Consider the following 21,187-nt stretch of genomic DNA (forward strand, 5'->3'; position numbering starts at 1 on the left):
GCAGTAGCTTTTGGACTGAGTTTTGAATAGTTTAGTTGCATTTGCTAGTCAGATTTTATATGCATACACATATATATATACATGTATTATTATTACTTTAGGCTCTGAGAGGAAAAAAAAGAATACTCAGGCAGTCACATACTGATCTCCACCTGAAAGAAGGCTCTGAGAGATAGTCACCAGCAGCATGGTGAGTATTCTTCTATTCCAGAGCCTCCAGGGTGGCTGCAGTGTCCCTGCTCCAGCCTGTGTCACTGCAGGGCTTGGGGGGCGACACTCAGAGCATCCAGGGGTTACACACTGTCATGGGTTCAGCAGTAGCTCATGCTCTGCCGGCTCATGCTTCTGCTACGGCTGAACCCATGACAAGGAGGGAGCTGCAGGAGCACGATGGATGGGGATACAGGAGGGAGCTGCAGGAGCACGATGGATGGGGATACAGGAGGAAGCTGCAGGAGCAGGATGGGGATACAGGAGGGGGCTGCAGGAGCACGATGGGGATACAGGAGGGGGCTGCAGGAGCCGTGCCCCTCTGTGCCCGCACCGGGGCCCGCGGCTCTCGCTCGCCGGGAGCCCCCTGGCGGCAGCGGACGGGCCCCGCGTCCAGCCCCGACCCTGCTGCAAGCCCCAGGAGCGGCCGGATCTGACCGGGAAGGGGATGAGCAAACGCACGGCTGCGGTCTCTGGGTGCGATTCCACCGTTGCAGCCCCCCCGTCACGGGCGTTAAGCACTAAGGGGTGATTCCCGGCCCGATGCAATCCCCTGACCCAGAGCAGCGTTCCTGCCTGCTCCCAGGTGATGCCCGACGTGGAACATCAACTCCCAAAGCCCCGAGAAATAAAATCGCTTTTTTATAAGCCAGAAACAGCACTTCCAAGGAGACAGGAGCTCAGTGACCGTCTGATTTCATCCGGCTGTGTCCTGGCAGAGTGATTGTGATCTGGGTGATTATCTCAACTGGATGGGGAACCAAAGAGCATTGGAAGGATCATCAGTTACATTAAAATGATGCGATTTGCAGTGTACAAGTCTCTGATTCTCGGGATAACAGGTTGGGAGTGATCATGTGCTGGTGGATCCCAAACCAGGCAGCACACAGTGTATCCGGTGGCCCCAGTGCCGCAGTCACCTCAGTCCTCATCCCGCACGTACTGCCCGGCCTCCCAGCGCTGGGCCATGGCGCTCTTGTGGCGAGTCACTCGGGTGCTCTCCACAACCTGCAGGAATGGGGACCTGGTGTTGGTCGTGTGAACCTTCCCTTGACTTCCCAACCAGCCGGGAGCTCCCTCTCCAGGTATGTTCTGCCCCACACGGTGCCCACCTGCAGCCCTCCAGGAGCTGAAAGGGAGTCCATCCCATCCCGCTCCGGGACCTCGGAGCAAAGGGAGCGCAGTGGGATTGTGGGGATCATAGAGAATGTGGAATGGGTTGGAAGGGAGCTTAAAGCTCCTCCAGTGCCACAGGCAGGGACCCCTTCCACTGGAGCAGCTGCTCCAAGCCCCTGTGTCCAACCTGGCCTTGAGCACTGCCAGGGATGGGGCAGCCACAGCTTCTCTGGGCACCCTGTGCCAGCGCCTCAGCACCCTCACAGGGAACAGCTTCTGCCTAAGAGCTCAGCTCAGTCTCCCCTCGGGCAGGTTCAAGCCATTCCCCTTGTCCCATCCCTTCATCCCTGCACAAGCAGAACCCTTGAGTGTGGAAAGGGCTTTACCTCTGTGTTGACCTTGTCAACGGGTTCAATACCTGCATACTGTGAAAAGAGGGGAAAAAGGTTCAGGGAATGGCAACCTCATGTGGGAATATCCCAAGGCAGCTGGATACAGCCTGGCAGCTCAGCACCAGTGCCACCAGCCTCCTCCTGGGCTCCATCCCCCCGACGGCGGCTGCCTTCACCTTTCCATCCTCCTTCACCCTCTTCCTCCTCTCCTCGAAGGGGCTGGACTGGGTCGAGTCGGGGCCGAGGGTCTCGGTGCTGCCTGGGGGGGGACCGGCCACTCTCAGCGGGGTGAAGGACGACACCAGCCCCAGGATTCCCACCTGATGCGAGGTGGGAGTGGAGACAGGAGACCCGGACACCGAGAAGCTGCCGCTGGCACCTGAGGCAGCTTCAAGAGAAAGAGCCATGGGGGGTGAGGAACACCAGGAGCGCGCCAGGGGCTGCAGGAGAAGAGAAGCTCCTGCCCCTGACGGCCTCCTCGGCAGCACCAGCAGGTTTGGTCACGGCTGGGCCCTGTGTCTGGGTGCAGCAGCACTGTCCCCTTGGTGCCTGCTGCAGTCACTCTCACTCTTGGGTAGAGCCCAGGTCACCTCTGGCCATGAGGCATCTCACACAGGATCTGGACACCACCCATAAGGGCTTCCTGCATGGGAAGACCCCTTGGGAAGGGCACCCCCTCGGTGCCACTCCTGCCCCATCGGATGCACCCACTGAGACCCACCGGGAGGGCAGGAGCGATGTACACAGGCCTGATCCCTGCCCCATCCCAGCTCCTCTCCTTCCTTACCGGAGCTGTGCCGCGAGCGGGAGCCATCCTGGGAGCAGCCATCAAACATCTGCCGCCGCCGCCGCTGCTCCTGCAGCTCCTCTTCCCTCTGCAGGTCACTCCGGATCTCCTCCTCGATCAGCGCCGACGTCTGCGGCTTCCAGGTCCTCAGCCTGTACTGCTCATCCCGACCATCCTCCCTCCGGAGCGGGCTCTGCGTCCCCATCTCGTCCACGAAGGAGACCTTGGGCTTCCAGAAGGACAAGGAGAAGTACTCCCTGGGCAGGACAGCGGTGCCGGTGGGGCTCGGGGTGGAGCCGAGGAGCCTTCCTCCCTGGGAATCCTCACTCCCCCATTTGACGCGCTGGGACACGGAGGGCTGCTCCCAGCTCTTCTCACTGGTGCTGGATGCCGGGAAGCGCGGGATGCTCCCTGTGGAGCTGGGAAAGCTTCTCGCACCCCTGGGGTCTTCTGCAGGGCCTGAGGGCTGCTCCTGACCCCAGCTCCTCGAGGGAATGGGCTTCGGCACAGGGGTTTCCTCCTGCTCGAACACCCTCCTGCGCTCGTCCAGCTCCTGCTGTGTGCCCCGGTCGTACGTCCCCAGCAGCCTCCCCTGCCTCTTGAGGTCTTCCTCGCGCTTGGTTTCCTGCTCGATTTCCCTCTGGACATAAAGGGAAGCGCGGCCTTTGTCCTTCCCTTTCCTGCCGGGGCCCGGGGAGGTGTGCATGGACAGGAGCGGCTTGGTCTGGATCTCCACCAGCTCACTGCTGGAGGTCAGCCGCTGGATCCCCCTCTCCTTCCAGAGGTTCTCCTCCCTCTCCATCGCCATGCGGATCTCCCGCTCGATGGGTGTCTCGTTGCTGGTCTTCATCTCCTTGTCCAAGCCATTGCTGCCGGCCCTCATGTCCACAGAGCCATTGAAGACCCCAGATGTGCTTCCGTCACTGGCGTAGCCTACGCTGGCTTCGTTGTACATCTCACCCAGGCCAGAGTCCAGGTCTTCTCTGGAAGATGCCTTGGTGAAGCCAGATGTTCTCCTGGTGGGATGTGACCTTCCAGCATCAGCCTTTCTGGGAACATAAACCTCCTCCTTCCCAGGTGTCTTGTAGGACACACTATAAACCTGGTACACACTCTTGTCCGTCCCGCTCTGGCTGGATGCATCAGCGTTACCGTAACCTCTCGCAGCCTTTGTGGCCATCTCAGGACTGTGCCACTCCTGCCTGGAGACTTTTGTTGTCGACTCCATCTTTGGAGACATGGTCTGCTGCTCTGGGCTGAAGAAGGAGCCTGGGTTGGCCTTCTCCAGCATGAGGAACTGCTGCCGAGCAGCAGAGAAGTTGATCTGCTCCGTGTCGATGCTCTCAGGGTCAGCCGGTGTCGCTGCCCTCCCCGGGGAGGCTTTGTCAAAGCACATGGCAAAGCTGGTGCCAACGCTGCCCTTGTGCCTGCCTTCACCCTGGCTTATGGAGCTCAGCTCATCCATGGAGCTCCACCTCTCGGCCATGGTGGAGCTCTTCCGCATCACCTGGCTCCGGATGACCTCCCTCCTCTGGTCCTCCAGCTCCTTGGCTTTCTCAGGGGAGATGTGTGGTGGAGGGACCCTGCACTGCTCCTGCTCCTCCTCCTCGTAAAGCCTCGAGGGTTTCCTCTCCTCTCGGTAAGCCCTGAGGTCGTACAGGCTCCCTGACCTCACCACCTCCAGCTTGGACTCCCTGTCCGGCGATGGGCTCCAGACGTCTCTGCCACCACGCAGGAGGTACGAGGGTGCCTTTGATGTCGTTTTCCAGCCGTATCCATTCTCCACCCTCTGCCTGCCGAACACGTCATCGTCACTATCGGCTCTTTGCTCTGCCAAGGAGCCGGCCGGGGCAGCATCGCCCTGGTCCTGCTTCTGCAAGCTCTGTGGGAGCTGGAACACCAAGTGCCGGGTGACTCTGTCCATCTCCTGGGAAGAGTCAGCATCCAAGGCTCTGCCAGCCTCAGCCGGGGCTGCTGCTCAGGCTCCGGGCTCTGCAAGCAGGAGGAGAGAGCGTTAGGCAGCGGTTGGGGTCCTGCTCTCAGCCTGGTGCTGGTGTCCTGACATGAACCAGCTTCCTTTGCCCCATTTCCCTGCAGAAACACCAGGGCTTGGGCAGAAGCAGCCAGAGCACGAAACATCATTCCCAGTGGGAACTGCCCCACAGGCAGCATCCCCTTCCTGCCTCCATCCCCAGCCTGGCTGTGTCCTGAGCAAGTGAAACCAAATAGCATTGTCCCCACCACCGAGAGGGACACAGGGCTTTGGGTGACACCCGCCCTCTCCAGCACCTCATCCCACCATTGCACCCCACCACTCAGGGACCACCGGGAGCTCATGGCAGGGAGAGGCGGTGGCACCGGATCCACCTCTGCCTGGAATTTCTCCCTACGCATTTGCTGGAAGGAGGCTCTGAATTGCCCGGCTATTGAAACAGAGGGGACCATAAACGTGGTTTCATGGCTCATAAAAAGGAGGGGACTTTAACCCCCCATAACACAAAGCAAAAGGAAACTGCCCTGACCTTGGTGTTGATCCTCCTGCACTGCCAGATGGGTGCCAGGGGAGGGATAGGCAGCACAGGCGGGTCCCTGGGTGACAGTGGTTCTCTCCCCATGTTGTAAACACCATTCCCACCCCTGTGCCATCCGGACTCACATAACCCCTGCCCAGCAGCGCATCTGTGCTGAGGCAGGAGGATGTGGGTGCTGCAGCATCCTGAGTCATGGAGGGTGGATGCAGTGCACCCTGGATGCGTGTCCTTCCCTGTGGACGTGGCTCCCTGCACTCATCCTGGCTCCCCTTCCCCTTCCTCCCGCAGCTGTTTAAGCCTTTCCTGGGGTGAGAGCACCCGGGTCTCATGAGGGGCACTGGGAGTCACTGGGTGGTTCATCCTCGAGCTGCTGGAGCAGCCGATCCCAATGGCTTTGCCCAGCTGAATTCCCATAACCTCCTCCAGTTCCTCCCAGTGACTCACTCTTGCTCTTTTACAGCCCCTGATGACCTGAAGAGCAAAACCTTTTCTGCCCACACCTCTTAGCGCTGTTGGAGGGGTCAGGAGGAGAGCAGGGCTGTTATCAGGGCTCCCGGATGGCACCGCGGGCACAGCCCTTCCCACCGCACCACCCGAACCCATCCGGCCGCTTCGGCTCAACCCTGGCTGCCCAGCGCTGCAGGAGCCGGGGGGGGGGGGGCGGTTTAGGGGTCCCGGGCTCATCATGGGGAGATGCTGGCCCTGGAGCACCCACAGCCTGACCTGGGCACCCCCATAAGGAGGCATCACGGGAGTGCCCCAGGGTCCCCACGCCCCGCAGCACCCCCGGCCCGATGTGCGACAACGAGCCCCAAGGATGGAGCCCGGCTGCGGCACCGGGACGGCCCCCCCCGAGGAGCCGCCGTCACCCCGCACCCGGACCCCCCTGCACTTACTGCGCCGGAGCCGTCGTGCCGGGGGTCCCCACCCCGGGCCGGCCGCGCCGTGTGTGTGGGGCAGCGGTGGGGCGGGCGCTGTGGGGCGGGGGGGGCCTCGGGGCTGCGGCACCTTGATAAGCGCAGCCCGAGTGCGGAGTTCCAGGAACCGCGCCGGGCCCGGCGCTGGCTGCGGTTCAATGCCCGGTTCCCAGCGCCGCTGCCGGTGTCTGCCCCGTCGGGAGGGCTGAGCTTGGCCCCCGAGTGCCGGTGATGCCGCGGCCATGGGGGCACCGAGGTGCCGGAGCGTCCGTGCGCTGATGGAGCCGCACCGGCTGCAGCACCGGGGGTCTGGGTGAAGGCGGCGGCAGCAGCGCCTGCGCTCCCCTGTTTACACCATGGGGCCTCTCTTGATAAGGCCTTGCTCCCCAGCAGCCCCTTTGCAGGAGGGGCAAACCCCAACAGGCCTAGGGCAGGACCATGGTGTGGTGGCCATGATGTCCTTAGTGCCTGTGGCCATGGCTGCTGGACCCTGGGATTGGGGTACCAGCACTCAAATCCACCCTCCTTCCTTCCAGGCCCAGGGCATCGTGGCTGATGCTGTGCCAGGATGCTCAGCCCTTCACTGTGCCTGTGTTGGGGGCAGGAGATCATGGAATCATAGCATGGTTTGTGTTGGAAAGGACCTTAAGGTCATCCAGTTCCAACCCCATGACGATGATGAGGATCTCATCCCTATCCTCATCCTCTCTGCCCCACCACAACACCTCTGCTCCCCACCAGAGCCATCTCCCTCTGGAAGGTGACTGGAGCACTGTGATGGTGTCAGCCTGCAGCAGGTCCCACTTACCCCTGCCTGATGCTGGGTGCCCTCAGCCACGCTCTGGGTGCTCTGGGCTGTGTCCCGGTGCCGGTGGCTCTGGTGCAGCTGCCAGGCAGCTCTGTGCTTCCGGGCAGGACACAGGAGCCTGTTTTACCCTGGGGCTGAGACAAAGTCCATGGGTGATGTGGGGAGCAGGAGCTCACCACACCCTGGCAGGGTGTGTGCAGGACTCTGGTGCTGGCACCGGGCATGGCTGGGCCCCACTGCCCTGGAGCCAGCCCTGGCATCCCGGCTCCAGGCACAACCAGGACCTGTGGTGGGCAGAGACTGCAGTGATGATGGGACCAGAGGGTCACTGCCCCTTGGGACAAGCAGGAATCGGGGCTGCCACATCCCATTCACCTGGGCACCCACCTGCATCCTCCCAGCGCCCCACTTCCTACCCACCTCTTCTTCCGCACTCCTCTATTGTGGCCATGTGTCCATCACCGCAGCACCGGGGCTGGCAGCAGGGTGGTGCTGCCCTTACCTGCACCCTGAGCACTCCGCTCTGCCCCAGGCTGGTTGGCTCCAGTGCTGCTGTGGGAGAATGAACGTGGGGAGCAGTTGGGATCCCCATGTCCTGCCCTCCTGCTGGTCCGGCACCGGCTGTGCCAAGGCTCGTGGTTGATGGAGCTGAGGCCGGAGCACCGGTGTCTCCACATGGGGCTCTTGCAGCCATGAAACAGCCAGAGGGGAGAGGATGATGGAAGCCTCTAGGCAGGGATGAGAGAGACCACAGCCCAAGCAGTGAGGGGCTGACAGAACCCATCCCCAGCATCCAAAGCCCCATCATTCCAATCTCCATCATCCCCAACATCCACATCTTCATCATCCACATCCCCAGCATCCTCATCTTCATCATCGCCATCCTCAGCATCCTCATCCCAGCATCCCCCATCCCCAGCATCCCAATACCCATCATCCCATGATCCCCATCCCGGCCTCTTCCCCCCATCAGGTGCTATTCCCAGTCCCAAGCAGAGGCTCCAGGCTGGTTGTTCACACAGTTTATTTGCTCGGTTCGGGTGTTTTACAAACAACGGGGAGGGCCGGAGGGGGGGGGGGGGGGGGGGGGGGGGGGGGAGTTCAAACGGCTTCGGCACAAGTGAAAAGCTCGGGAATGCGGGAAGTGCACTTCAGCGGAGCCGGGCGGGGGCTGCGGGATGGGGCTGGGACACAAGGACAGGGTCCTCAGCCCCCCCCCCCCCCCCGGCCCCGTGGGGCCCGATCCCGCTCCCTGCGACGCGGGGGGGCAGAGGGTGGGAAGGGGCCGGGGGGGGGGGCAATGTGGGACCCGGGGGGGGGGCGAGGGGGTGCAGGAGGTGATAGGCGGCCCCGGAGCCAGCCCCCAGGAGCCGTGGGGCTGAGCCCCTGTTCTGTGTCCCGCCGGGAGGTGCCAGCCGCTGACCCCCCCTCCCCATCCCAGCCCTGCCTCTCCCAGGGGGCTTGGGATCATCTCCCCATGGGATACAGCCCCAGCACCTCCCCTATCCCTGTAGTGATTCCATGGCGGGGGGTTGGGGGGGGAAACTGCAGCCTGGGTTGTAACTGGGGGCAGCAATTGGGATGTTATGGGGGGGGGTGTCACTGCTCACACAAGGGGGGTGGGAGGGAGGAAAGGCTTTGGGGGTCTGAGTCCCATTTCTGGCAGTTCTATCACCCGCATCCCGATGGGCTGATCCCAGTGCTCTGCACCGGCTGCACCGGGGAGGGGGGTCCCCCAGGGCATGGGGACCGCAAGCCCGGCTGGTACAGGGCTGGTGGGAGATGGGACACCCTCTTGGAGACAGCCCCCACCCCAGGGCAGGGCAGAGGTGCCCTGAGATGGGATCAGCACCCATGGGTGCTGCCGGGGGCCCCCCGCCTGCCCCAGCGGGTCTCAGTGGGGAGGAAACGCTGGTGCTGGTGGTGAAATCCCCGCTGAAGGGCTGGGGCATGGGGAGGGCTGCGCAGTCCCAGCACGGACACAGCCTCCCAGGGACACCCTCCTGGAACCCCAGCAGCTCCCAGTCCCAGTGCCTGGGGTGAACTGGGCTGTCCCACTCGCCAGGGGCCCAAGAACGTGGCTCTAAAAGCTGCCGCTGTGGGGGACACGGGGCTGGGCCCCCCCTCCTGTGGTTTGAGGAGGCACCGGAGCTGCTGCCCCATTGCTGGCCCCATGGGGCTGGGCTCCCTCGCTGCCATCACCACCCAGCTCACCCTGGGAGGACACGGGCACCGGCCACCACCGCTCAGCCCCAGCAAGGATGGAGGAATGGCCCCAGCCTTGGGACCTGGATGGTGACAGCATCACTGGAGGTGCTCCTGCACAGGGTATCCAGGGGGACAGAGCAGCATCTCCAGTGGGAGCCACACATGGCCCATGGCACCCTGTGAGCTCCCAGCGGTGCCCAGCACTGTGGAGGGGATGCTGCCTTTAGCACCCTTTCCTTGCCTGGCCACGCTCAGTCCCAGAGGGGCTCATGGCTTGGGGAGCCCAAGACTGAGGATGCAGGATGGAGCAGGGACATCCATGGGCAGCAAGGGCAGGGGGGGACGACAGCCCAAGGCCTTTCCCTGCAGAAGTGGATGATGGAGCTGCAGAGAATGGGGCTGGCTTCTTGTGCTGGGTCCCGCTGGCCACCGGTACCCGGGAGTCACCTACGGATGCAGCAGCAGCATCCTCCAAGCCCCGGCCGGCTCCGGGTGGGAAGCTGCCGGTGAGAGGGGGGAAAGGCTCCGGCGTCGGCGGCAGGAGGATGAGGGGGTCTCTAATAAATAGCACAGGCAGCACTGGGCAGAGGGGCCGCGGCTGGAGCTCTCCCGTGTTGGTGCTGCAGGAGGAGGGGCCGTGTCCGGTGGGAAGGAGCCCGGTGCGGGCCTGGCGAGCGGGGGGCCGGGGCGGCGGGGGCTCGGCGGGGGCTCACATCACCGTGCAGCACTTGCAGCGCTGCTTCTTCACGTCCGTGTCCTGCTCGGCCTCCTTGGCATCCGTGGCGTTGGGGCCCGGGTTCTGCCCGCCCGGGCTCTCCTCCCGCAGCGGCTGCGCGGCCGCGGGCTCCAGCGCGGTGCCGTTGGGCGGTGCGTGGTCCTTGAGCGCCGGCTCCGGCTTGCTCTCGGCATCCTCGATCACCACCAGCTCGGCCTTGATGGTGCCCTCCAGCCCCAGCACCTTCTTGGTCTCGTTCTCGTCCTCCACGTTCTGGTAGCCCATGAAGATCATGGTGACCGGCTGCTCGCGGCTCGGCTCCGTGCCCTCGGCCACGGGGCTCTCCCGTGCCTTGGTTTGCAGCCCCGTGATCTCCCGTCTCGGCGTCGCCTTCCGGCTGCCCGCGGCGCTGCCGGGCTCCTCACCGGCCTTGGCCGCGGCGCCTTCGCTCAGCGAGGCCTCGTCCGCCTTGTGCAGGAGCTCCTCGACCTCGGAGGAGCTGAGGGGATGAGCCCCGTTCTGCAGAGCCCCGTCCTCGGCGCTCACCGCGTGCACCACTGCGGGGACAAGAGAAGCAGCGTGAGGGCAGCGCGCCCGGACCCGGGCGAGCTCCTGCCCATGGAAACCTTCCCCTTCCCTCCCTCGCACCGAGGCCCGGACCCCCCCACACCGCCCGGTCCCTGCCCGGCAGCAGATGGGGAAGCCAAAGAGAGAGCGGAGCGTGAGGAGCCGCTCCCGGCCCGCAGCTCCTCGGGAGCTGCCGGTGATGCTCTGCGGCAGATCCCCGTCCTGCCGCATCCCACCGCATCCCGCTGCGTCCCGGCGCTCTGCTGGGGGCAGCAGACGGCAGCAGCGCTGCCTCCGGCTCATCGCGTTTTCCACTTGACTTGGGGCATCATGCGGTGATCAGTGCAACAGCGCGTGGATGGAGCGATGGATGAGACGGGACCAGCACACGCTGCCCTGTGCCGATCGCTGCCGAGGTGCATCGTGGAGCCAGGGGTCCTGAGAGCCAGGCTGGTGTGGTCCGGCACAGCCACGGCCACAGTGAGAGTGTTGAATGGCACTGGCTGTCAGTGCCACATGGTTCTCTCGGAGATGGTCACCACTTGGCCACCAGTGTCCCCAGTAACATGCAGCAGCTCCATGGCTGGTCCTTGCCACTGACACAACCATCCCTTGTGTGTCACCAGGCCCTTTGGAGCAGGTTCCCAGAGGTCCTCAAAGGCAGGGGCTGGTCCCTACAGTTGCACATCCTCTGTGCCTGCAGCCAGCCTGGGCACACCACAGTGCCAGTGCCACGTTCCCCGGGGTCTTGGACACAGCAGATCCTCTCTGTGCTGCAGCGGCTCAGGGTCACGATGCACAGGCCAGGGCTGATACCACCACGGATGGATCCCACACCGGGGGGGGCCGGGGTGCAGGACCGGGGCCATTGTGGGGTTGCCCCCATCAGTGATCCCTGCAGAGCTGGTGAAGGCAGCCCCGGCGCTTCCCGGCCCTGGTGCCCGCTGGGATGCTCTGGCCGCCGCTCCCTTGTGCCCTGCCCTTTGCTCCTGGTGGGCCCGGCCGTACCTTTCAGCTCATCCTCGTACACTTTGACCCCCTGCAGACAGTGGTTCTGGGGGAGCAGGGTGGTGCTGGACAGGACCTTGGTCTCCCCAGTCACTCTGTCCTTCTCCACAGTGATCTCCACCGAGTACATGGCTGGGACACAAAGCACACAGCACGTGTTACAGCGGCCCTGGCCCTCCCCAGCCCCTGCAGCGAGCAGGCGCGGTGCGGTGCGGTGCTGTGCGGTGCTGAGCGGTGTTAGCGAGGCAGCGGCGGCAGCAGGAGTGGTGAATGGCAGAGGCGGGTGCGACATCCCGGGCACAGCGTTCCTACCGGGACCTGCGGGGCCGTTGCCATCCCAGCATCCCCTTACCTCCGCTTCTGCATCCCCTGCATCCCCTGTGTCCGTCTGTCCGGCTGCTGAGGACCAAGCTCATGCTTGGTGGCATCCCCCTGCAAGGGTGCTGGCACTGGGGCTGCCCCTTGGTCCCGGTGGAATGGGAGATCCTCAGCACCAATCCTTCAGCTCCTGGCACCGGGATCGCCTCATCCCGGTGGTGCTTTGCTTCAATGACCCTAAATGGGCTCTGCCACAGCCTGGTCTGAGCCATCCCCCCAAAACCACAGCAACCCCATTCAGCAGCGGAGCTGGCCCCAGGGCCCCCAGCTTGGCTGCTCCCCCTGGCAGCCGGCTATGGGGCTATGGGGCCATGGGCACAGGGTCAGCCACGCCGGCAGCCGATGCGCTGCTCCCTGACCCGTGTGCCAAGAAGCCGCAAAGAGATTGGGAGGTGAAGGATGAACCTGGAGCAGAGACATGGAATGGGGGGTGAAGGGGGGCCCTGAACCTCGAACCAGCCACGAGGTGGAAGCGAAACCAAACCCTCTGATTGCCAACAACTGATGTTCTGTGCCTTGGGCTTGGAAAGCCATGGAGCGGTGCCGGGGCTGCGGAGCAGCAGCGAGCCGAGGGGCGGCGCGGACGGGAGCGGGGAAGCGGCCGGGAAGGAGCATTCCTCCCGGGAAACAGGCACCTACCGGCCTTCATCATGTCAGTGCCTTCCACCGCCTTCATGGGGCTGCTGGAGACCTTCTTCTCGGCTGGAGATGGAGAGGGGAAGACACCCGTGTGCCCATGGATGGCACCGCTGCGCAGGAGGGGATGGGGACAGGGGATGGGGCTGCCCCAGCTCCCCACACCAGCCAGGGCAGCCCCAGCCGGGAGCAGGGACTGGGAATCACCTACCCTTGACAGTGCCCAGGGGACTCTGCAAAACAGAAGGGAGAGGTTAAGAGCTGCCACGCACCAATGCCCTGCACCCACCCGCACCCGGGACCTGGCACAGCACCAGCACCGCTGGTTCCCCCTGCCCAGGAATCCGGATGGGCTGCCCAAGAGGGACTCATCATCAGGGACTGGAGGGACAGGCCAAGGGGAATAGCTTGAACCTGCCCGAGGGGAGACTGAGCTGAGCTCTGAGGCAGAAGCTGTTCCCTGTGAGGGTGCTGAGGCGCTGGCACAGGGTGCCCAGAGAAGCTGTGGCTGCCCCATCCCTGGCAGTGCTCAAGGCCAGGTTGGACACAGGGGCTTGGAGCAGCTGCTCCAGTGGAAGGGGTCCCTGCCATTGGAGCTGGAGGAGCTTTAAGGTCCCTTCAAACCCAATCCAGGCTGGGATCCTGTGACCCCTCTCACGCTGCCAGTGGCACGCGGCCATGCCCACCTTCTGTGTGTTGGGGACGGGCTCGGCTTTCTCCTCCTTGGCTGGTGCCGCTGCCACCTCTGCCAGGTTCTCCTTGGTGGAAGCCACTGAGCTGCTGTTCTCCAGCGTCTCCAGCTCCTTCTCCAGCCTGTGGGGAGAGCCAGGGCTGAGAGGCCACGGTGCAGGCAGCGCGGTGCAGGCAGTGCGGTGCAGGCAGCACAGCCATCAACACGGGCCGGTGCCACAGCACAAGGGAGAGTGGAGGCACAAATCAGCCCCTGGGCTCATGGACAGGGACAGACCAATCGACCTCCAGCACAGCCATCACTGTCCCTTGGGCAATGGGATGGAAGAACCCCCTTCACGGGCACCAGGCAGGGATGGGGTCTGACCCCATGGGGTGTCCTGCTGTCCCCATGCAGTGACATCCAGCCAGGCCACACACTGGTGCTCGGTGGCAAGGAGCGATGCTGCTGCATCCCTGCTCCTGTTTGAGCTTCCCATGAGGACGACTGCCCATCCCCGGCCATGAGCCCCACCGGGCAGAGCAGAGGTCCGGGGATCCGTGTCTGTGTCAATGGGACCCGTCTGTGGCAGCACCCCCCCGAGGCCCCCCTTAGCACCGAGAGGCGCCGGCGGAGGAATGCACTGCACCATTAGAGCCACACAAAGGCCCCTTGGTGCCTGACCCCTCTCTGCACCGATGCGCGGTAATTGACGGATGGCATTCCTGCCGCCGGGACACCCGCCCGGCCCCCCCCGGCAGCACAGGCACAACGGGGCCAGGCAGGGGCTGAGGCTGCTCTCCACCAACCTCCCACCCGGCCCCTTCCCCAAGGGCTGAGCCACCGCATTGGGTCCATGGGTGCAGGGACCCAGCAGCCCCCCTGGGGGTGTCCGTGCTCGGGGGGGCTGGATGGGCTCCGGGACCGGATGCAGCCCCCGGACAAAAGGCAGCAGGAACCCAACTGGGGGGTTCATGGCTCAGCACCAGCAGCACCATGAAGAGGCAACTCTATTCCCTGCAGCTCCAAGTGGAATCACAGCATCACGTCCTGTGCTTGTGCCTCACGCTCAGCACATGGGACCAAGCTGCACCTCAGCATCCCTCCTGCAGGGGGGCTCTGGAGGGTCCCACAACCCCAGCACCATCCCCGTTACCTCTGGATGGTTTCCTCCAGCTCCTTGGTCTTCACCTCATCCTCCTGCATCTGCTTCTTCATGGCCTCGTCCTCCTCGGAGCCTGAGGCCGGGGCCCCCTCCAGCAGCCATCTCTCCCGCAGAGCCTTGGACTGGGGAGCAGAAGGGGGTCAGGGTGCTGAGGGCACCGGTGCAGCCACAGCCTGGGGGTCCCAGGGCATCCTCACCTTGAGGTGCTGCAGCTGCCTCCGGTCGTCCTCGAGCTGCCGCCGCTTGTTCTCGATCTCTGTCTGACGCTTCCGCTTCTCCTGCAGGGATGAGCGGGGTCAGGCAGGGAAGGGGCCAGGCAAGGGGCTCCCAGACACAGGGACACAAGGATGCATCCCACCGGGAGCTGCCCCATCCCTGCCCTCACCGGGGGAAACTGAGGCACAGAGGGTGCAGAGACCTGGGGCTCTGTTCCCCATCTCCAGGTGTCTTCCCCTCGCCTGGCCCCATGGAGCGAGCTGCCAGACAGGGGAACCAGATCCCGATCATTTGAGCAGGGTCAGCCCCAGCCTGGGCAGCGTCACCCGCGTCCCTTCTCCTCTGGCCAGGAACAATTTGCCCTTTGTGCAGCGGATGGGCTGGGAGCGGATGGGATGGGGAAGCTGCCAGCCCGTGGCGGGGTTCAAAACCAACCCAAAGCCAAGGGGGCTGCTATGAATGGGACCACTAATGCCCATGGCTGGATCTGCACCATCCCCAGCCCCATCCTGGGAAAGGGGGAAGGGGAATCAATGCTTGTTGCCCTCCTGAGGCTCATCAAGATACTGCTTCATTAATTAAACCTCCTGCTCACTCTGTCCTTGTTTCACCAGCACAGCCAAGCCCTGTGGGATCCTGCACTGAGCTGCGGCGTGTCCCTCATTCCCGCTGGAGCCCACCCTGTGTGGCACTGGGATGGAGGGACACTGGGATGTGGGGGCACTGGAACGCAGGGACACTGGGATGGAGGGACACTGGGATGTGGGGACACTGGGATGTGGGGACACTGGGATGTGGGGACACTGGGATGTGGGGACACTGGGATGCAGGGGCACTGGGATGCAGGGACACTGGGATGCAGGGACACTGGGACTCACCGCAATGGCCTGCAGCCGCTCCTGCTGAAGGGTGCTGGCCTCCACAGCCCTGCAAGAGAGCACAGAGCGCAGTGAGGAGCGTGGCCACCATGGTGCAGTGAATGGGGACATTGGGCCACATCGCACCCCCAGCCAAAGGACACAGCCATGGGCCAGATGCTTCCCTTCCGCCCCCTCTTTCTCCCCTTCCCCTCACAGAGCTGGGTCCCCCTTGCCCATGGGGACAGGCGCCTTGCCCAGACCTGGCACAGCCGGACCCACTCCTGCCATGGCGCAGATGGAAACAGTGACCACGGCCGGGCTGGAGCAGGACTCCCGGTCCTGGCCATCCCTGCGGTTCAACCTGGCTCACACTTTCCATTCCAAGCCCATTCCTTGGCTGCTGACACCTTTCCTGGACGCTGACCTTTCCGGGCTGCTCGCACAGGCACACGCATGCACACGTGTGCAGACACACAGGGACGGACACACACGCACGGACACATGGATGCGCACCATGAGCCCGGAATGCCGCCGGTGACAGCAGCCTCTTGGGTCCCAACACAGCTTTTCCAAGCACTGGGGGCCTTGTGCCCATGTGCCACAAGTGCCCTGGCCCAGCACAACCGGCATCGCATCCCTATGGGGCTCAGTGAGAGCTGCGATGCCGCCAGCATCAGGTGCAGGTCCAGCAGTTGCCCGAGGCCCTGCGGTGACGGGGGATGCTCCAGCACCACAGGAGGCGGCTGGATGCTCACCAGACAGCGCTAACGAAGTGCTTAGCTGTGACAGTAATTGGGATGGGAGGCACAGAGGTGTCATCAGGCAATGGATCCGTGCCACTCGGCTCCCAGAGCCTGCAGGAAGGAGGGAACCCAGGCAGGGGCCCCACCTGCCTCAGCTCCAGCCCATGGCTCTAGGACCCGGTGCTTCAGTCACATCCGTCCCACAGCTCCCAGGAGAGGAGTCCTCACCGGATGCAATGGGCAGCGCCGTGGCCCCAGCACAGCGGGAAAAGCCATTAGGAAGGAGCCGGGATGGAAGCACGGTCCCACTGCAGCTGCACACTTGGGGGCCACAGACCCATTGACACGGGTTGGAGCCAGCCCTGGCTTCATACAGCACCAACCCCAATGGGAGGGCAGCCCCGGTTCACCTTGGGGTGTCCGGTTTGGAACACAACACAGATGCCGAGGTGCCGGATGGCAACGGAACCCATGGGACATGGAGGGAGCACCATGGACCCTGTGTTGGGCTCCAGCACAAGGGTGAAACCTCATGGGTCCCCCCGAGTCCAGCTCATGGCATCCCAGACTCAGAGCACTTTGGACCAGGGCCTGCTCCTCTCCTGGATCTTGCCCCATTGAAGGTTTCCAAACTTTTACAGCATTCCTGAAATGTCCTGTTCTGCTTTTCCTCCCTCCTCCATCCTCTTTATTTTCCATTATTTGCTACAGGCTCCACATTCCCGGGGCGAACGCCAGGAATCTTCCTGTCCCAGGGAAAGACATGGAACAGGACGGATGCCCCTCACTGCACCCTCTGGGCCCAGTTGCCCCAGCACGTTGTGCTGGACCCCAGCCACTGCCCCGGGAGCACTGATCCATCACACTGGGAACACTGGGCCCTGGCCCTGGGGTTGCCGGGAGCAGGAAAATGGAGCCAGGGCCCAAGCCAAGCTCTTCCCCCCCCCACCCCACCACCATCCTCCTCTTCCTCAGCACCCTGGGCCGGGCCGGTGCCAATGGGGCCCCGGTGACTGATGGCTCCGCCGAGGCGGGAGGCGGTTCTATGGCAACGGCGCCATGGCAACAGCGCCATGGCGACGGGGCGAGCCGCTGGGAGGGGGATGCACAAACCCAGGGACACATAACTGGGGCCATCAAACCCAGTGCCACCAAACCAGGGCCAGCAAACCGGGGCCATCAAACCAGTGCCACCAATCCAGGACTTCCAAGCCCAGTGCCACCAAACCAGGACCTCCGAGCCCTGTGCCACCAAACTCAGTGTCACCAAACCAGGGCCACCAAACCCAGTGGTACAAAACCAAGGCCACCGAGCCCAGTGCCACCAAACCAGGACCTCTGAGCTCAGTGCCACCAAACCCAGTGCAACCAAACCAGGACCACCAAACCCAGTGCCACCAAACCAGCGCCATCAAACCCAGTTCCACCGGGCTCCTAAGGAACCACAAACTGGGAAAAGAAGCCCAGAGTGAGCACTTCCGCCTCCCCCCTCACTTCACCCAGTCTCCGGAGCAGCAGTGAACAGGCTCATGCTCTCCTGCCCGGTGTCCGTGCTGTGCATGTCCCAGCCCCGCGGCTCCCAGCGCAGCTCCTCGAGCTGTTCCTGGATGCACCACATGGCTGGGAAAGCCATGGGCTGTAGTGTGGGAGATGAGGCTGAAAGGACCAGGGATGTGGGTGGCACCGGGGGGATGATGTCCTGGGAACTCCCACCTGCAACAGCAGCATTCCCTGGAGCCCCGGGATGCATCCGCACACACGTGGGAGCACGCGTGTGCCCCATGCATGCACTGTGCTCTCCCTTTGCTCTCCAGCCCTTTCCAGCCCTGCTGATGCTGCCGTTTCCCACCATCACAAGGGAAGCCCGTGACCTTTTGTCTCCTCCCCGCCTGACACGAAACAATAATGTTTATTTGCCTTCCTCTGCTTTTTGCCATTAGCTCATCCAAATGTGCCAAGAGCCACGCCGAGCTGCTCCTCCGCTCCCCTGACCTCCGCTCCCTTTCCACCCGCTCAGCTCCAAGCCAAGGGGAAGGCAGGGAGAGACCCTGGACCCCCAACACCGGCACCGGGGATCGGGGGGGGCTGCAGGGCCTGGACCCCGTGTGAACGGCAGCACCGGCACTGATTTACAGCCCCATTCCCGTGCCAAGGGCCGGGCCCCTTGGCTGGGCCTGGAGTGATGCTGCCGTGGGGAGGCTGCAGCCTCCGTCACGGAGCCATTAGCAGCAGGGCCGCTATCGAACGCCCTCGCTGTGAGCTCATCGACCACAAAGGCAAATGAAAGCTGTGACACCACAGAGCCGAGTGCGGGGTGGTTGGGAACAGGGTCAGATCCCTCCGATCCCTGCCCCACGGTGCTTCCTTCCCTGTATCCCTTTGCCTGGGCAGCCCCATCCATCGGGAGGAGATGGGGAGAGCAGGGAAGTGGGGGGGAGGTGGGAGGAGGAGATGGCAGCCCCAGGCTCCCGAAAACGCAGGATGCATTAGAGCAAGCGGCGCTGCCTGATTGATTCTCCGGGCTGAGATGTGGGCTGGGAGTGCCAGGAGAAAATGGATCCCATGAATATTTGATGAACGGAGGCTTGGGGAGGGAGTTTGATTGGAAAATTACAGATCTTTCAAACAATGGTTCAAGTGCCCTCCAAACACTCGGGTTTCCAGCTCCCTTCCAGTCAGAGGAGCAAGGCTCCACCAGGAAACTCCCTACAGTTTATGAATGAGCATGGAGCCGACCTCTCCACATGCCTGGGAGCACCAACCGGCCGGGACACGGCTCCTGGCACCTCAGGGCTGTGTCACTCGGTCCCTGGGTCCCCATTCACACAAGGCAGTGAGGCTTTCCCACACCGATCCCATGTCCATGGGCACGCACAAGGCTCCAAGGAGCATCAGGAATGTGGCTCCAGGCAAGGGCACCCCCACGAGCCCCAGGAACCCACAGGAGCTGGGTCCTCAGTGCTGAGCCAAGGGGCTGGGCTCATCCCACATCCAGCCATCTCCAGCAGGAAACACCTGGCTGGGGCAGGATCCGCCCCAGCTCCTCTCTGTGCTCCTGCAGGGCTCATCCACATCCCCCAGAGCAGCTTCTGTCTGGGGCCCAGGGGCTCGCTTGCCTCCGATGGAGCAGACGGGTCCGGTTGTGCCTGACCCTGCCCTGGTGCTTCCCGGCTTTCCCCCCCATCCCTTCCGTGCTGCCGGCACCTCCGCTGCTGGAGACGGGCCCATGCCACAGCACACACAGATCCTGTGCAGGGAAAGTGGCTGCTTCTGGCCAGGAAGCAGGAACACCAACACCGGCAGCTTCCCAGGAAACCTGCTCCGGTTCCTGCCCAGCCGAGAGGCTCCATCCCACCGTAAGCGGCCAAACCCTGCAGGGCTGGACCTGTCCTCCTCTGGCTCCCTGCAGCCGGTCGGGAGGTAGCACTGGTCCAGCCTGTGGAGCATCAGTGGGGTTCTGCTTCTCCCCAGCAGCAGGTGGAGAGCCCCAAGCACTCCCAATGATTCCTCAGGCAGAAACCTCCCTCCTTTCCCAGTTTTGGATCAGGGATGAGCAGGGTTGGGAGGGCAGGACCAGGAGGGTCCCCACTAGGAGCAGAGCCAGAGGAGAGAGCTCCAGATGTGGAGATCCACAACCTCCAGCTGCTCAAGAGCATCACCAGCAGCAGGAGCATGGGGCAGAGGAGCAGCTCCGATGGGACCAACATCTTCAGCCAAACCTCCCCAGGCACCAGCGGCTCGCAGCAGCCAGGACCCTCCTCCAGCCACTGCCAGCTCCAAGCCGAAGCAGGAGCCAAAGCAAGGCCAGCAGCACGCTCCCCAGCACCTATGGTCTGCTGCAAAGCCAGGCTGACATCAGAGGAGACCTCTCGCTGCATCCACACTGCCCTAGGACCTTCCTAAACCTGCCCATGACCAGGATTTGAGAGCCGGCTCCTGCAGCTCCTCATCCTGCTCCTCAGGGCTCATCGTGCTCCTGGGTTCTGTCCTTCCCCTCCCTGCCTTTTAGCAAACCACACACACGTTTTCCTCCCCAGTAAGGCTCTTTTCTGAAGGCACCAGCACACCAAGGAGCTGCCCAAAGCCATGGACCTGCCTTGGTGAGCGCTCAGCTCCGGTTCCCCCAGCAGCACAGGGAGCTGCTCTGCTTCCCCAGCCCCACCACCCCTGACATGACCCCAGGCCCTCACTGATGCCACCACAACCAGAGCCCACCCTGACCCCAAGAACCTCCCTTCCCACCCCTTGCCAGCACCCCATGGGGCTCTCCCTAGGTGGGACCTGTTGAGCACCCGGCAGCTCACCAGGACAAGGCCCATGGAGGGTCGCTGGCCCTGGGCGGGGTGGATGCGCCCCAGGGGATGTGGGGAGACCCTTGTTTGCCATGGTGGGGACTGAAGCATGGGAGGGAAGGAAAGGCCTCGGTGAGACACGGCCGCTGGCACCCAGCACCGTGAGGAGCCCAGCCCCGTGCTCTCCCAGCACCAGTCCCTGAGGGGCAAAACCAGTGCAGGGCAGGATGGATCCCAACCACCGGCCTCCACCTGCTCCCTCCATCGCCCGCAAAGCCCCATGCGCGGCTCTGAGCCTGCCTGCAGGCACCGACCGAGCCGGCAGGGCCCCAGCGCAGCACACAAAGGACGCGGCCGGGGAGCGGAGCGCTCCGCTCCGTCCCTCCGGACCCCGCACAGCAGCAGCCGCGGTGCGGGGGGGGGGGGGGGGGGGGGGGGCTCCGCGGTCCCGCAGCGACAACAACAGGTTCAAAACACAAAAATAAACGCCCCTCCCACCCACCCCCCCCCCCCGCTTCCCGCACCGCTGCCAGCGGGGACGCCCCCCCCGCAGCCCCCGCTCCACACCGGGGCCTCCGCCGCTGCACCCCGAGCCGGAGCCGCGGCACCCCCGGGCACGGACCTGAGCAGCGAGGACCCAGGGTGGGGGTCCCGAACCCCGGCACTGGGGGGGATGCGAGGCCCCGGTGTTGAGGTCCTGAGTCCTCAGGATTGGGGGGGGGGGTGAACGGGACGAGCCCCCGGTTTTATGCTCCCGAGCTCCCGCATTGGAGGGGATGGGAGCCCACGGTGTGAGCTCGGTGAGGCCGCGGTGCGGGGGTCCCGCAGCCCCGGCGGGGGCTCCGCGGCCGGTACTCACTCCATCTTCCGTGCGGGCTGGCAGCGGCTCCGGTGCGGTCGGGGCCGGGCGGGGCCGGCGGCCGCCGGCGTCCCGGCGCTCAGGGCCCGGCGGGCGGCGGCATCCCCGG

The 21,187-nt window shown here is 64.1% G+C and overlaps 2 protein-coding genes across 5 annotated transcripts; both read right to left on the reverse strand.

Moving 5' to 3' along the window:
- Positions 1–835: 835 nt before the first annotated feature.
- On the reverse strand, positions 836–5,969 carry MISP (mitotic spindle positioning). Of its 3 annotated transcripts, none has more exons than XM_034070713.1 (5): positions 5,933–5,969; positions 2,506–4,497; positions 1,895–1,977; positions 1,713–1,751; positions 836–1,218 (listed from the first exon to the last, which is right to left on the reverse strand). In XM_034070713.1, the coding sequence occupies exons 2-5, from the start codon at positions 4,427–4,429 to the stop codon at positions 1,132–1,134; spliced, it is 2,133 nt and encodes a 710-aa protein (XP_033926604.1). In that variant the 5' UTR covers positions 4,430–4,497; positions 5,933–5,969; the 3' UTR covers positions 836–1,131. The 3 variants fall into 3 exon arrangements, with proteins under 3 accessions (XP_033926604.1, XP_033926603.1, XP_033926605.1); XM_034070712.1 differs by having other exon boundaries at positions 1,895–2,106; XM_034070714.1 differs by lacking the exon at positions 1,895–1,977.
- A 2,087-nt stretch (positions 5,970–8,056) lies between these two features.
- PALM (paralemmin) lies at positions 8,057–21,135 on the reverse strand. Of its 2 annotated transcripts, XM_034070753.1 has the most exons (9): positions 21,079–21,135; positions 15,203–15,251; positions 14,306–14,386; positions 14,100–14,230; positions 12,960–13,086; positions 12,485–12,506; positions 12,277–12,339; positions 11,260–11,391; positions 8,057–10,241 (listed from the first exon to the last, which is right to left on the reverse strand). In XM_034070753.1, exons 1-9 carry the CDS (start codon positions 21,081–21,083, stop codon positions 9,679–9,681), a joined length of 1,173 nt encoding a protein of 390 aa, XP_033926644.1. In that variant the 5' UTR covers positions 21,084–21,135; the 3' UTR covers positions 8,057–9,678. The 2 variants fall into 2 exon arrangements, with proteins under 2 accessions (XP_033926644.1, XP_033926645.1); XM_034070754.1 differs by lacking the exon at positions 11,260–11,391.
- Between the last annotated feature and the right edge of the window lie 52 nt (positions 21,136–21,187).

The sequence above is a fragment of the Melopsittacus undulatus genome, chromosome 19, assembly GCF_012275295.1.
Source record: "Melopsittacus undulatus isolate bMelUnd1 chromosome 19, bMelUnd1.mat.Z, whole genome shotgun sequence".
In the NCBI taxonomy this organism is placed as follows: domain Eukaryota; kingdom Metazoa; phylum Chordata; class Aves; order Psittaciformes; family Psittaculidae; genus Melopsittacus; species Melopsittacus undulatus.